At 39.9% G+C, this 17,107-nt stretch overlaps 1 protein-coding gene across 3 annotated transcripts in view; it reads right to left on the minus strand.

The window, feature by feature from the left end:
* Positions 1–2,158: 2,158 nt before the first annotated feature.
* The window catches only part of dock1 (dedicator of cytokinesis 1), a 243,383-nt gene continuing 228,434 nt past the window's right edge, over positions 2,159–17,107 (minus strand). For 2 of the 3 annotated variants that reach the window (XM_042508037.1, XM_042508035.1), the window contains 6 exons: positions 13,474–13,611; positions 11,682–11,824; positions 11,099–11,297; positions 8,344–8,521; positions 5,073–5,224; positions 2,159–3,009 (listed from right to left, as the gene is read on the minus strand). In XM_042508037.1, coding sequence (XP_042363971.1) covers positions 2,914–3,009; positions 5,073–5,224; positions 8,344–8,521; positions 11,099–11,297; positions 11,682–11,824; positions 13,474–13,611 — 906 coding nt within the window. In that variant the 3' untranslated portion in view covers positions 2,159–2,913. The remainder of the gene's footprint in view (positions 3,010–5,072; positions 5,225–8,343; positions 8,522–11,098; positions 11,298–11,681; positions 11,825–13,473; positions 13,612–17,107) is intronic. The other variant, XM_042508036.1, reaches the window with a different exon arrangement.

Below are 17,107 nucleotides of genomic sequence, written 5' to 3' on the forward strand. Positions count from 1 at the left end.
TTACAGCAGCTTTGAGCCACTGGAGCACAGATAACAGCTGGAAACTGGTTAAAAAAATTAAATATGTGTATTTAGTTTTCTTAACGGAATACTTTATCCCCCAAATGACCATTTGCATATAAATTATTTACCTTGTGTTACACCAAATTCCTGAAGACAACCGTTTCTCTTGGATGCCTCCACGTTGAATGAAGAATCCAAAAACAGAGAATATTCTTGATCAATTTAAGTCACACAACTCGTGCAGTGTAATCCAAGCTTTATTTACCGAGTCGTATGCTCAGTAGTTCCCAAACAGGCAGCCCTGTTTGCTGGGGAGCCGAACTTTAAGTGAATTTTATGTTTTTAATCTCTTCGAAGCCAGACTCCACTGAGAAAAAAACATTCATTTTAACTCACTGAACATGGGAGCTGCTGGTCTACTGCTGCCTCCATCTGTCCGTTGTCTGTATCATTGTGTGACTTCGATAAATCTGATTTAACTCTTAATAACATCAAAGTCACACAAAAACATGAACTAACTGATCAAGGTTGCAGATGATCAGCAGAAGACTAGATTATTCTGCACAAGTTGTGTGAGAGTTTGCAAACAAATGTTTTGATATAGTTTTGCTGTTGCTAAACACAGAACCCCTTTTACTTCAATTCATCAAGAATTTTCTCAGTTTTTAAGTTCTTTGTTCACTGTGCATGAAAAAAAAGGTTCAGCTTAACACGGGGTGAGTAACGTCATTTTGTGGGTTAAGTATTCCTTAAATAAGGGAAGAAAAGCAACCAATAAAGCTGCATGGTTAAAATCACAGATTTTTCTTTTAATCATTAAAACTTGTTACTGCTTTACCACATGAGATGTAGACGTGTATGTTCTGTGTTTAGACGTCTCCTGTTGTATCTGATTGCAGACGTAGCTGCTGTATAAAGTAATAGCTGTAAGGAAGTGTCTATCTATGTATGTCTGTCTGTCTGTCTATCTATCTAATAATCAGTAGATACATTATCTATCTATCTAACTAATAAGTAATAGCTACAGTATCTATCTATACATCTAATTATTAATAGTAACAGTTACTAGTTACTTCTCTCAAAAGTAATTCAATTCCTTTCCTCTTACTGCATTTAAAATTAATAAGTTAGTCATCAAAAGTCCAGCGAAAACACTGCTTTTCTCTGCTATGATCAAGACATATGTAACAAGCACATTTAAATTTCAAAAGTTACTTAATTCGAAAAAGTAAGTAGTTACATGTCAGCCCCTTGCAAATTAATATATTAATAGATAGACATCTATCTATCTATCTATCTATCTATCTATCTATCTATCGACCTACCTACAGAAAGGCATTTCTGTAGGTAGACTTTCTTTCCAAAAAGCCTCAAACTGATTGCCGTCACTTAACTTTAGTATAAGTTATTCTACCGACACCCAAAGTGAAGCACATATTACTAAACTAATTAAAGTTTAATTCAATTTAAAGCTGCTGCACAACAGATAATTATACACTGACTTAATGGTTCAAACTCCTATCATTAATTTGGAGTCAAAATACATTAAAGCCATCAAGCATGGTAAGCCGAGAACAAACTTGTCAGCCCGCGTGTTTTGCATGGGAGTCCCACGACACCCAATCTGTAATTTTCAAACGCAAAAATTAAACAAAACCATAAAGAATGATCCACATGACGTGTTATTGCGCTGCAGCAGTGTGAAGAAACCACAACTTTTAATGGAGAGATTTAAGTGCGACCTTCAGCAGTTTGTATAAAAGCTGCACGAAGCGGAACAAAGTTGGCACCTGCAGTTTGTCGGCTGCTATAATATATATTTCAAATATGGGCCACATTCCAGATCCGCACTTTCGGCTTTGAAAGAGAGAAATGATCGCTTGCTGAGCGGACACATTATGTAAATGAGATTGCATTAGCCTATATAGAAGTCATTCCGTGGCGTAACACACCGCGTATAAAACGCCTGTGTGTTGATAATGATGCTTGCTGTTGTGATGGCTGTCAATCAAGCAGATGGAAAGCTTCGTTACCGAGTGTGTGAAGGGAGGAAACGTGTACAGATTGCCGGTTTGTTTTGGATTTCAGAAATATGGAAACACCTCACATCTATTTTAAGCCTCTCTCGCTGTAGACGAAAATAATGAGGCAGACATTTTCTTTTTTAAAAATACATACATTTGAAAGTTTATTCAGAAGTCATGTCAGTAGTGAATTGGGAACAGTCAATATTATTGGAAACCAAGGTTACAGCAATCTAGGACAGGGTCTGAACAAGATATGACAATGCGGTAGGAGTTAGTTGTATGTGCACTCCAAAAATTTTTACCAATAAAATCCGTGATAGGTTCTCACAACTCTGTAAAGTCCCTGTCAATTCAAAACCTACAAGCCCTTTTTTTGTTTCATATAAATGCCACTTAATCTAATGATACGTTAATACAAAAAGAGTCAAATCACATACAAAAAAAAAACCCTGAAATAAAATAAAATCATATATACAAACCTCTGTACATAGTGGGAATATGAATAAAAAGAGATTATTCTTTAATGTGCTCTCGTATATTTGAGAGTGGGTCAGTATTGGAAAGCCGTTGGTCCTGATAAAGTCTTGAAGTGGCGTCGGGCGTCTTTAAATTCAGTGACTACTCATCTGTGCAACATGCTCCCTGTTGCTGACTGCATCATCGTCAAACTGTAGGCAAAACAAGATAAGAAATAGATTTAAAAATAAAAAAAGATGCTAAGAAGGGGCGCGCTGCAGTGAGGTATTCATCTTGTCAAGCTGGGACAGGGAGCGAGGAATGTGTGGGTAAAAACAGCCGCTTTTTTTGGTGGGAGCGGTTACTGTTGATGTTGTTTTTGTTGTGTTGTCAGTGTGTAGTTTGGTCCTACTGTGAGCGTCTTTGTTCACTGTACAATTCCTGAATCGATGGAGGCCTGTTTCCTGGTGGTCTTGGGGGGAGGTGGAGGAGGGGTCTTGCTGGGCAGAGGAGGTGGAATGTGCTGCGAACAAACAAAACAGTCACCTTGAAATTTTCTCAGATATCGCGGCTTTCCACCAAAATCCAACACTCAAAATACAAAATCTGCTATCGCTCCCTCTCTGACTGACAGGTGTTTTAACGTCAGGATCAGTTTACACAACATTTATGTCTCCTAAGACCGTCACTATGTCAGATCAGCTGATTGTGGCGCCTTAAATTGTCAGACGACACTCAAACATATCTTGCAGTTCGTGTAACAGGAAGGGCAAGAGACAGACTTTCTAAAACAGGGGTGCCAAACATATAGCTCGTGGGTCAGAACTGGCCCTCCAGAGTTTTAAATCTGGCCTGCTGGAAAACTTAAAAAGCCCAGTTCATATCAAAATTAATCAAATTAAAACTTCCAACCAATTTAATCTGACGTTCTACATGAAAATGAGAGCGTGGATTAATGAACAGTGTAGTTAATCACACATTCACTCTTTTCGGCGCTCGCCTGCTCAGACTCCCCAGCTGGAGTACCCAGAGTGACACTCCAAGAGCGCGGCTGTTGTAACGAACCAAAAAGTACATTAAAACTAAGGGTCGACAGACTATCGGCCTGCCCAATTATCAGGGCTGATATTTAGCATTTTGCTGATTATCTGTATCTGCGTTTTATTTTAATGATTACTGTTAAAATCAATTCATTAAAAAGTGCAAAGAAAGTAGCAGCATAGGAGGAACTTTCATTTTGTAAAACCTCAGAGAGCTATTTTTATTTATTTTGTTTTAATTTAAATTTTCACTTGATTTTATAAAAACGTTGGTGGGAACTTGCTGAATTTGGTGTTTAAAGTCTCAGTTTTGATGAAACATTTGCCAAAGGCATTTAAACAAAGTTTTGTGATGAAGTTTGTTACATTCCACATTCGAAATATTGTATTTTTCATGTTTTGCTAACAAACGGATGTTTTCAGAATGCACCTTTTTTCACTACAAGAAAAAATTGGAGGTTATTATGCAATGCGGTTTGGCTTTACTGGTCTTGCCAATTTGAGATCAAATTGGGCAGTATGTGGCTGTGAAATAAAATGTGTTTGACACCACTGCTCCTCAGCAAAATATGCTGCCTTCCATTACGACACACAGATTGTTGTATGGAAGCTATTTCCCTTCCAGACACGTTTGGGCTGATATCATGTAGTCTGATCCTGACGCAACATTAGACGCCTTAATCTAAGCTGTTTTCTCATGTTAATCATGTTTTTAATTTAGAACATTTAAAAAAACAACACAAAAACAGGTGGATGTTAGTTGAGAAACATAAAATTGTTATTTATCAATTAGTCAAACTAGTGAGTCAAACTAAATGAATAAAATCCATATTTATGTTGTCAAAAAGTTACATTTAAGGCTATTCTGTCCACAAAATGCCCTTCCTAAGACACCTCAGTGCACTTCAGACAACAGTGAAGAAGTAGTAGTCAATGACCTCACCTCTGCCTCCATCACGGGCGGTAAATGAAGAGCGGCTGTCACTCAGCCTCTGAACATCTGCTCTCACTACACTACTGTCCGCCTGCTGCCACACTGTCTGCAGAGACTCCGTCTTACTACCTGTCCACGGGCCGTGACAGTGGATAAATAAGATTAGTTAACGGAGTGGCGAGGCGAGAGGATGGCTAGCGTCGACACCGGTGAGTGTGGAGAGACGAGCCACTGATTAACAGCGGGAGGGCTCCTGATGGATGTGAGAGGTAAAGTAATCATCCAATCAATCACGTCTGAGCACCGGGCCGGCTGGGGGGGGGGCAAGTATAAATAACAGTGGGGTGGACAGGCGTGCGTAGGCCCTTGCTGCTAACTGACTGATGCCTACACTCTTCTGTGACACACATTACAAAAAATGAAGCACAAATGTTAGTGTGAAACATGCACGGACACACGCAGACATGAACGCACATAAGCACAGGACGTACAGGGGTAGGGGATAGTGGAGGAGGTTGACCTGAATGTCAAGTGTGTGTAGCGGCCTCTTGTTTCATTAGAAGTGCCACGCATCATTAAGGAGCTCCTCTCAGCCCTAATTAAAACACCTACCCTTTGATGTGGCGGGGGTGGAGGAGGCGTCGAGGGACTCGTCAAGTCTTGATTATCTAGCAGGTTGCCGTAATCAGCGTTGCTGCCTTTCACTGGCAGCGGAGGAGGAGTTTCACCTTTGTCAGAACAGCCCATCCCGTTCAGCTCCAGACCTGATGGGCAAGAGGGCGCTCATCAGCTCACATTCATCATCAAACATGATCATAAGCAGTACGCCTGGGATCCGAAATAGATCACATGCCCCATTTCTGGTGATGATCATTTAGACTAATTGTGTGTTTTAAAGAAACCAGAAAAAATCAGAGAAAATGATAATTACAAAAGCAAAATTCCTGCACAAGAGGAACTTCAATGATTTTAGACATTAAGATCAGTTCAGTGGTCATGTCAGGTTTTACTCAACTACATAATATGTTCAGAGACTTGAGACTGTTTTAGTCAAAACATTATTTCCAAGGTCAAGTCTGAACTTCAGTGCTGACCACAGCAGGGTTATTTTGGCTTTGAGACTTTCTTGGTTAAGCTTTTTGAAACCTGAGCGATATTACTTTTCTAGTGCTGCTTTTAGATGCCTTTCAAAAGTATTTCAACCTTTGAACCTTTAACAAATTGGTTTGATTTCAGTTAAAAAAAAACATGGTTAAAAAAAAGCCAATGAGCAACTTGGTAAAAAATGTTCCATCAAATGCAAGACATTAGTAGATTTAAAAATTAAAAATTAATTTAAAAATATTTAAAAGGAAATATGTATAGTGACATTTTTTAAAAATGTATTATTATTTAAAATATTTTACAGAATTATTAGAATTTTTAAAGCACCTTTTCCAAGTCTTATTTGCCTTGTTTGCGTGTTTTTAACTTTATTTTTTAATTTTGTTCTTTGTTTTATTTTAACTAATTTTCAGGTAAGATTTTTTTAATAATCTGCTAAATGTTTTGGGTCACTTCTTCTCTTGCTCATTGCCTTCTTCCCATGTTTTGGAAAGAAATCAAGCCAATTTGCTAAGGTTTCAGGGGGTTCACACTTTATTTTAACCCCCAAATTAAGCATTTATGAGCACAATATAAACATTGTTTATAATATTAAAGAGGGGTAAAAGTTAGCTTTTGTATAAAAATGCTATTAGTGGCTATGCTAGTAGAGTTGCAATTTGGGAGGTGTTACTGTGTTTAGAGTCGTGTGTGAATTGTATGTGACGTCACTGAGGAGCCATTTTAAAGGTATAACTACAGTGAGCAGTACAGAAAACACAAGTAAATAATTTACCCAAATCAGTTAAATCATCAAAGCGGAGAAGCAGAAGCAAACTGTAAGAATACCACTCAGAGACAAACTGAGCCAGAAAGCCAGAGAGCATATTTTGGCTGCATTATTGTTTAAACAACATTGATCCATATGTAAAAGTCGGAGTGCTGACCCCGCAATGCTGCCTCCAACCTCCTACTTGTATTTTACCGACTATCTTCTTCACGGTACAGTAAGTGTGCATACCTGTGAACAGTTCAGAAACTATTTCAATCTCTTGAAGTCCAAAGGCATTTCACCGTTGGCCGGCTGCAGAGTTTGTTTACATTATAACCTCGGCTGAGAACGTTTTACTGACTGACCAGATCTCTTTCATATCATATCAATTTTATGGCTAAAGGTTTTGATATTACTACTACTTTATATTACTGAAGTCTTCTGCTAAATTCTGCGTCATGTTTCATTCTTGTAAGAGCCACTTGAGCACATGTTTTATACTTGGTAATTATGTTTGTTTTGGTATATAGCATATAATATGGGTTCTGATTTTATTTAAGTTTACATAACAGTTTCTGTGTGTTTTGAGTGTATAGTGGTAGTCATGTTTATATTTGCATTACTTGTTACAGTGTTTCTGCCAGAATGCAGGTTACGCTATGTACTAAAGCTATGGCGCCGTAGGGCAGTTTAGTGTCTGTGTAGCTGTGTGATGCTGTATTTTTGTGCATTTTTGTGCATTCCGAAATAAACCTTCTTAAAGATTTTCCTGCCTCACGTGAGTATTTGGATTTTACACAATGGAGCTGGAGCACGAGTCAAAACCGAGACTCCTTGCAAACTAAGCGGCCTAAGAACTATGGTATGTTGGAACGGCTACTATAACTCTGTTGAGCTCCCATTTCAACAGTGATGAAAAAGGTGTTAAGACAAAAAAAACAAAAACAAAGTATCAAATTATGTTAAATGTTCACAAAAGCCATTATTGTCTGAGTCTTAAGACATCATAAAGCATCTTCTAGCAGGAGTAGATGTTTACAGTAAGCAATCGCCTCCATCAGATTTAACAACATGTTAATGGAGAAAGGCAGGCTAACTGCTAATATAATTTGTTAAAAAGGAAAACAACCAATGCTTTAACACTGATTTAAAAAAACACCACATATTTAAAAGGGAGTAGGAAGAGGCAAAATCATCTAATCCTGTCCCCCTTTTTTCGTGTAATTACTTAAGATTCCTTTAGTTAATTACTGCTATGTGATTTAACATGAAAGCGAACGCAAAGAAATGCAAAATACCTTTAAAATGGCGATTAGACCCACAATACACTTTGGTTATGGCAACATTTTGTCATCTTTCAAAGACCAATCAACTAAAAGTCATGAAATCTCAACCTCTGCTACACTTCCATTGACCATTTCTTTTTGTTTAATATGCCTCTCTTGCATGTTCCCCCTCGTTTACAGGAGTCCAGTACTAAACTGATGGAGTGCTTCTTTTCAGTTGCAACAAACTACAGATTTTTATACAAGAATGGGATGAAACTGATCCAGTCAAGTAACAAATTACATCTGAGCATCTCTCATCAGGTGAAAATGTTTCATTTAAGCCTCTAAGAGAGGAGGCAATGCATATGAATTTAAAGCAGTGTGTCTCAATGCAAATGATTTCAATTCTGAAGCAGCAGTGAACACCCTTGATAATTGCGTTAACACACTGAGCCCATTATGAGAGATTCTGGTGTTAGCAGCCAGCCCTGTGACAGAGAGACAAATTTAGAGGTAAATGTGTGGTGCTGACAGTTCGGATTTGCATGGCCATTTACAGAAGCGTTGATAACATCACTCACTGGGCTAGATCAAACTGAGCATCATTGTGTATACCACAGCATGGGGTAAGAGTGATGCAAGAAGTCAGAGGGAGGCAAAGAGGGCCTGCAGGGATTGTAGCTACAGTCCAAAGATGATACAACCTCTTTATCTTGTGTGTGTCTGAATGGGAGTGAGAGTAAAGTAAGATTGCTCATACTGGACACAGTGTGAAGGCTGAAGGAGAGTTTGTTCCTGGGTGTGATGGGCGGGGGGCCCGGCGAGGAGGAGGAGTTGGAGGAAGAAGAAGGGGGTCCAGGGGACACGGAGAGGCGGCGGTCACCCCCAATCTGGCTGAGAACTTGGCTTCTTGGTCTCTGAGGCCGCAGTGGGCTGATCTGAGTGATCATGCACAAACAAAGAAGAATCAGACACTATCAGAGATGGAGTCGTTACTGAGTGCTCAAAGTAAAACCTTAATTACACAACAAGTCAATAAAACAGAAGTGAGAACAGAATTTATTATCTGGCAAAGAAGTTGAGTCTATGGTGAGATATAACAGGAGATCAATAAAAGATCATTTAAAGGAGAAAACTTGTTTCACATCTCCTCAGGGACTGCTGTGTGTGGATCCACACGCACATGAGTCGACTATTTGTATTCCTAAAGGAGAAACCATTTGGATAAATGTGCTCACTGGGTTGCAATATCTTATTTGTGGTTACAAATCACTGTTTGCATGCAAGACCGTGTTCTCCCAGTTTTATTATGGCAGGAATTTGAATATGAAAAGATATGTCCTCAGGGCTATTCCACACTGTAGGCTACATTAACAAACATCTTTGTAATTGGCTAAACTCAAACAGTCCGCCATGAGGGAGACACTGAAAATAACAACACACTTCATTCAGGGATGTAATGCTTTTTTTACAGAGCACTAAAACACAACTGACGTTTGTATTGAGGGTGAAAAAGCAATTTTCCTGATTTATGCGTTCCAGATTAAACTGCAACTGCCTATTTACTACCAGAGACCTCTAGGTGCTCTACCCTTGACCCCCGAGGCAACAGGCTCCTATCACAAGCCAGACGGCTCCACCACTGCTGGGGGCCTCTTTTGGATTCCCATTCCCACCCTTATCTTAATGCCATTAGCCAGTGAGCATTCCCACTGGGCATGCAGAACACAGCGATACTTCTCTGCTGTAATTGACACGGCGGTGGTGAAGACGGACACGAAAACAGCGGAGAGGGGGGAGATGAAGATATGCAGAGTGCAAAGAGAACAGGGGGAGCAGCTGGGAGGCATAAATGTGAGACATGTGATGTAGAGAGGAGAAGGTAGGAGAAAATAAAGAGCAAGTGAAAAGGGTAAAGACCCTGCTACAGATACAATGTTAACTGCACCCCATTATACTACAGAGGTCTTCCACTGCTCTGTGGCACATTACAGGGATAGTTCGGATTTTTTGAAGTGTGGCTGTTTGAAGTACTTATCCATAATCAGTATATTACATACAGTAGATGACAGTTGCACGCTCCCAGTTTGGAGGCAATGTCGACACAGACGCTAAATCACGTACTGATGTGGACGATGGCAGAAGATCAACATTTTAGCCACATTATTATCAATTTAAGTGTACGCCATATTGAGAGTATTTTCACCGTTTGACTTTGTCGTCAGAAAGCCTTTTCCGACTTGGAATTCAAGGCGTTTCATCCAATTATGCTCTCTTCAAAGCCGCCAGATTTCTTTGATAAAAAACTTTATTTTTTTCTTTGCAGAACACAGGAGTCGCTGCCTCGATCAGTCAGTTTGTTTGTGTTATTGCGTAACTTTGGTGTTTTAAAGGGTTAGTTTGGATTCATCAAAGTCACACAATAACACATAAAAAATTAACCGATCCAGGCAGTGGTAAACAAGCAACTCCTGTGTTCTGCAAGGTAAAAATCATGTTTTTGTCAATAGAGTCTGGTGGCTTTGAAGAGAGCGATAAAATAAAAAATAAAAGATTTAGCTCCCTGCTGGAGTGGGCTGTCTGATGGAAAAGCAAAACGGTGAATATTCTCAATATCGCGTAGACTTTAGCACTTTTGCTCCTGCAGTTGTCCACAGCAGTACACTGCTTTTCTTCCATGGTGGTACTCCTGTCTGCCTTTCCATACTGATGACCGCGTGATGACCACTTCAACTGTACATAATACACTGACTATGGATAAGTACTTCAAACAAGCAAACATCAAAATATCCAACCTATGACACTGTATGATATCCTGTGTGCAAGTGGAAAATTTGCTGTTGCACTTTAAGAAGGAGTCGGAGGGTCACTAAAAATCAATATGACTGATCTTCCAAGGACCATGAACATAGACAGCAATTTTTTATGATGATTTACAAGTTAATTATCTTTTGCACAAACTTCTCACAAGAGTGAAAGCTCCTGGAGAGTCCAATATGAAAATGATTCAGCCTTTGGAAGCATAATTGTGCTCGAGTATCATGGTAACAAGCCCATTAGATTTAGTTAATTGTTGTGTTCAAGAATGATGGTGGCACTCAAAAAGAGGTCAGGAGTCACCTTTTGTAATGCTTAGGAACTATGAACATACAGAAATCAACAAGAAACAGTGGAAAAAGGCTTCTCAAACGAAGAAGAAAGAGCATCACGATGCTGGCAGTCTTAACGTTTTTGTGTTCTTCCTGCCAATACGTGACTGTAGTTGTTTGCATATTAAATATTCTAACTTTTATGCATTGAACATCGCCCCTGCTTTCTTCTTTGTGAACCATGAACACCCACGGCAAATTGCCATTGCACTTGCGTAGGATAGATTACAAAAGAGAAAAGAAGAGAGGAGCAGGAGAATACAGAATGGTTCAGGGAAACAATGGAAAATAAGTCAAAGTAAAAACAACAAAAGGAAAGGAAGAGCAAGAAAGAAAATTTTCTTATACAGGTCACTTTTTCAGTACCGTCTCTGACAGTATGACAGCTTCTGCGGGCTGTAGTGGGATCTCCGTAGTCTTCATCTCTTTGTCAAACATCTCCTGGTGCTTACTGTTCCTCTTCTCCTTCTTTTTCTCCTTGCGCTCCCTCTCAGGCTCATCACGGTCCAGCTTGTCCTGAGACTTGGTGTGCAGCTTCTTTGGCAGGAGAGGCTCCAGGGCAAAACTAAAATAAAGATAATGCAATGATGGTCCAGTCAAACAGTCAAGCAGTAATAACTTGTTAAAAGCATAAATGCTAGTTTCATTCACATTTTCTAGACAAAGTTTTTAAGGATTGAGGTTGGACAGGTACACAGTCTTCATGAACTCTGAGTTAATTAAATAAAAATCTCATAAGAACATCCTCAGAAATCCTCTTAGGTTTGAAATGAAAATGGAATCTCTGTACAAATGTTAAATATGAAGCCTGAGTCTGACTTATCGAGATAATGGTGAGGGGGATTAGAACAAGACAGTAATCCAAAAACAAATTTTAAACTGCTCTTATAGGATGACCAAAACCCAAAGAGGTATTTCGTGCCCTGAAGAACTCTAAACTAGGTGTTACCCATCTGAGCCGGGCCTGGAAGGGGAGTTGTCTGAGGAGATGGAGGTGACCGAAGCCACCGACAGCGGCCTCTGGGAGGAGGGCATGGTGAAGGAGCGCACCATGGAGTGAGGACGAGGCCCCCGCCGTTCGTCCACTGCCGGCTGAAACCACAGAGGAAGAGAAAAACAGAAGAAATTAATCTTAAAAGTCACAAACTCTGCTCTGTGCATTTTTTTTAAATTTTGTTTTTACTGGCAGCCAGGAGATTTACAAAAAACACAGTTACAAAAACTTAATAAATGAATAAATAAGCCAAGAAACTAGTTAGCAGGCAAACAAATAAAAGCACACAGGGATAGATAAATAAAGAAATAAATAGTTGTAATAATAATAAGGAAAAAATGGGGAGATAAAACATCTTGGTTCAAGGCCATTTCTGTTAGATTCCTAATCAAAACAGCCATCTCTATTATGTGAAGGATTACTTTAAATCTAAGTCCCACTTTGATCAATTAGGTCCCAAGTAAAGACAAAATAAATTTATTTATAATATAATATAATACAGGAAAAGTCAGAAAAATACACTTTCACTTGTGACTTATTTTGTTTACAAACACAGAAAGATATATTAAAACTTCCTAATTAAAATTATTGAGTGCCTTTCCTGTTCTGTGCATTTTTATTTTTGTTTATGGTATATCTGGAGGAACAGAGAATCTGTAAGGGGGAAGATCATTCTTAGTATTATCTTAATCCTATGTACCACACAGAGCTCCAAACGCAGCAACATGATCGAACATAAAGTTAGGGGAAACAAACCCCGGTGGTACCATTTATTTCTGTAAAAGAACCTGCAGGAAGAAAATCCTGGTAAGAGTAGCTCTAACAATAAACCCTTCTGCATTTAAAGAGTCTTTCCGTGCGAAGAAAAGGGGCCATCACATATCTGATAGGATAACCTTATTATCACACCCTGGAAAGCGATGGCTTTTCTCTCGTTTGAAAGGTCACCACCCTCTTCCTTTAAATTGAGCGAGGGCGCTGTTACCTCAGGCAAGATTGAGGGAAAGCTTGGCCAAGCAACAATTAAATCTGTAAAGGAGGGAGAGATGGGGGGCAGTCCCCAGCAGCATCCAACTGCAAACAAGCTGACTGTAGCTGAAAGTAAAGGGCAAGTATGACATACATGTTCTAAGTGCATTTAGAGGACATACTGCAAAGGAACTCAGAGTCAGAAATTAGGAGCTAAATAATGTATGTGCTAATTATGATTGTGGTCTTGATATCACATTTTAAAATTGGCATTTAATGCTGTTAATTGTTATTCTAATTATGTTCAATATTTTTCCTGAATGGACAGTTCAGCGATGTTCATCTGTTTTTCCTCTTACCTGTAGTGCTATTTATCAGTCTAGATTGTTTCGGTGTGAGTTACCGAGTGTCGGAGATATCAGACGTAGAGATGTCTCTTATGTCCGACTCTTGAAAATACTGAACTTGATTGCACTCAGCTTGTGGGGCTCAAAGTGCAAAAATAAATAAATAAATACATTTGAAAAACTCAACAGCAATGTCTCTGAAATATAAAAATAAATATGTAGAACAAATGGTAAAACCAAACAAAGGAACAGGATGGTGGGAATCCTATATCATGGATTTCTGGGAGGTATAACAATAATGTATTGGTATGAAATCTTTGGCCAAACACACCGGGCTGCAGATTCCATCAGTGCCTGCTAAAAATGACCACACTGAGCTACAAAGCACTTTTCATGTACCAGAAAGGTCACAGACAAGCAAAAGCTCTTACCAGGGTCTTTACCCCGTACTGTTTCTCCACCTTCTCTCGCAGCTGCTTGAAGCAGGCCTCCAGGCGGTCGTGGAAAGGCCTCAGCGCCTCTGTGACCTTCTCTCCATGGATGCGGACACCTTCGGCGAGGTGCGGGATCTGGCGGGGCAAAACAGGCAGTGTGAGAAAACTCCATCCAACATACCCTGGAGAGATGAGAGGTTAGCGGCATGCCGGTTCTCCATTCATCAGAGGAATGCGCTCCTGTCTCGCCACATACATCCAATTTAACTTACATGACCTGTGGGCCATTGCTGTGCACACTCAGCACAAGCAGTGAATGTACATCAGTGCATAAATAGGAAACATAACTGCAACCGTATCCAGGTGGACTATAGAAAAAAGCGTTGCCATGACACTCCCTCCCACTGCCACCCACCTACAACATCAACACATTATGACACTCATATTAAACAAGAGCAGAATACATGAAAAGGCATGTACAGCATGTGATGGATGTTTTTCCCTCAACCTGTGACGTAAATAAAGACGCAATGCACCCTTTTTCCAGCACACTTCTGTGTCGCACACTGTAGGCAGGTGGTGAATAGCAAAACAAAAAACAGCAGCATCTCAGGTAGGAGGAGAGAGAGACGAGGAGACGGAGAGAGCCAGGGAGAGTCTGAAACTGCTGAAAACTAGTAATTAGGAAACCCCAGCGCCACAGTCAGTGTCAGCAAGCTCTGCTGACTAAATCTGGCAAGAGGAGGAAGCGTCATCCCTTGGGAAGCGAGTGTTTGAGTGATTTTTTTGTCTTCTCCTCTGGTTGAAGTCACAGGTCAATTTTTTTTCAGAACCTGGTGTTGTAGTGCTACATGTCATCTTTGGTAAAGTAGTGGAGGATTGCACAATAACTAGTCAGAAACCAGCAAAGCTGTTACACTCAGCTGTGGTAATAACAGACCTTTTCTTTCCCATGGCAACTGTAAAAATATTCCCCATCTGTCTCACTGCTATAAGTGAGAAATACTGTTTAAGGTGAAAGGAAAGCAGCTTATGCTTTTATGCTTATGAATAAGTAAAAACAACAACAAACAAAAAACAAACCACATTAGAGGGAATTTAATTCAAACGTTTATATTAATCGGCCTCAGAGTGGTGCATTTGAACACTTCAAAAACAACACTAAACTGCAGAGTGCATCTTCTGCCTCATCTTAAGTACAGTAGCTTTTACTCCTAACAAATTCACCTAAGCCTTGAGAAAATGGAACAAAGCATCTGCCATAGGTGGGCCAGTAAAGAGAGGAAGTGTGTGTCTGCTAACCTCAGATTCTCTAGAGACAGCTCGCCTTTCTTCCTCGCCTCCGAGGACAAACTGCCCCTCCGCAGCAGGCTACAGCGCGAACCGACTTCACTCAGCTGGCACACAACACCAGCTCCGTTTTGTGATGCAACCTTTTGTAACAATCTCAAACGGTGCATGTTTTATTTACACACGTTTCAACACATGGTGGGCTTATTAACGGAGAAAAAATGAATACTGAGATGCAGAAAAAGCTGATTGAAAAACCAGTTCTCAGTCATGTAACAAACCGCACAGACACATGAAACAGCACTCTATGACAGGAAGCACATAGTGAGCGTCTGCTGAGCATGTATCATGGTGTGGAAAATCCAGGATATTTCACTCACTGACTGTTAGTTACTGTGCTCCACAAAACCACAGCTCTGGCACAGAAAGATAAATGAGAAAAGGCTACAGACACCCTATGAGGATTTCCCCTGATATTGAGCACCTTCATCATCACCGCTGGGACCTCTTGGAGGAGAGAGGAGAGCAGAGGAGGCTGAGAGAGGAGAGGAGAGAGGCAGAGTGGAAAAGGGCTAGGAGTGAGAGAAAGAGGGGAGGGAGAGGAGAAGAGGCTGAAGGGCGAAGTGTTGTGAGACGAAAAGAAGGCGGAAATGGGGAGAAGCAGCGGCGAGAGTGAAAGCTAAGGCAAGATTCACGTCTCTCAGGATACCCACATCTTTTTATAGACCTTAGGATGATTGAGTGTGACTGAGTGGTGGCATGGCAACAGAAATCTGCTTGGTGGCTGCACACAGATGAGCCCATTGTGGAAAAGACTCAGGCTCAAGATTGCTAACACACACACACACACACACACACACACACACACACACACACACACTGTACATGTTGAGTAGTTTAATTACATAAACCAACTTTTTAAAACAGCTTTTATTCTGCTCCAGCAGTCTAACTATGAGAGACTATGAAAGTTTGTGATATCAGTGTGAGATATTACCTCATATGAGGCTGATGTTAAAACCAGATAATTAGGCACTGGAGACCTGAAGCTAGGGAAGGGTATTGTTAAAATTTTAATGGTACGACTATTGTTACAGATATTGCCTATCAAACTTGTACTTTAAATGTATTTCTTATTGTTCTTTTAGGGCTGTCAAACAATTGATTTTTTCAATCGAGATTTATGGCAGAATTTGAATAGTTAATCGCCATTAATCGCTTTTTGAATCATATGTTTTCAGTTCCATTTATTTTGCATATCAAAACAGTTACGAGGTCCATATTGACAAGGTAAAACAATACTTACCCGATTGTGTTGATTGAGAATCAAATGACAACATAAAGTGGGCATTTCTGTAAAGGGGAGACTAATGCGTACCCACAGAACCAATTTTTGTTCAGATATCTGGAAGTCAGAGGTCAAGAGACCCTGTGAATTGACCATGCTGGTCTTCCATCTCCAAAATTCATCCTAACTTTGGAGCATTCTCTAGCATGACCTGGTTGGTAACACAGGATGTCTCGGGTTATCTAGTTTCATATGATACCAGTATCATCACTCTCAGCCCAGCGCAGCCTCTTAAAGGTCGACTGGAATATCGACTAGCGATCAGCGCGATTTAAATAACATTTAAATAAAATAAATGTTACGTATGGCCCTTAATCACATCGCGATTACTGTGTTAATGCTGACAGCCCTACATTTGTTGTTATTTTTTGTTATTAATAAGGACACTGTAGAGCGACGCTACTCAAAGAGAAGCTGTAAAAGGAGCTTTTCAGCTGGTTTCAAGCCGAAACACGAATCATAACCTGCTCCCGACCAGGTGAAGTTTGCTTTAAAAGTTACAAAGGCAGTCTAGCCAGGTTAAAAGACAGTCACCTTTGCAGGACAGAAAACCCTGGCTTTAGACTCAACAAACCTTCATGTTACAGCCCCTTGATGAACAGTAAATTATCCAGGGCTACGTTTCTATAAGTCTTTGTGCCCCTAGTGGTCAGAAATCATTGATTGCAGCTTTAAATTTGGTGTACATAACTGGGACATCATAAGCTGGTTAAAGTTTATTGTATATAGGGAGACAGCATTACCAACAAAGCACAAAGCAGCAGATAAAAAATTTGGCCTTAGGGTTTCTCTGCAATACAATCACTACTTCACCATCAAAGTCTATCTTTTCTTTACTTCCATAACACATAAATGCAGATTTCACATCTCCTTGTATATATGCTCAATCTCCCATTATCTTTCCTTGCAAACCACAACTTTGAACTAAACATTCACCTTTCAAGCTGCACTTTGTGGGCATGCTGTGATTGCAAATAAAGCCCCAATCCATTT

The sequence above is a fragment of the Plectropomus leopardus genome, chromosome 19, assembly GCF_008729295.1.
Source record: "Plectropomus leopardus isolate mb chromosome 19, YSFRI_Pleo_2.0, whole genome shotgun sequence".
Taxonomy (NCBI): Eukaryota; Metazoa; Chordata; class Actinopteri; order Perciformes; family Serranidae; genus Plectropomus; species Plectropomus leopardus.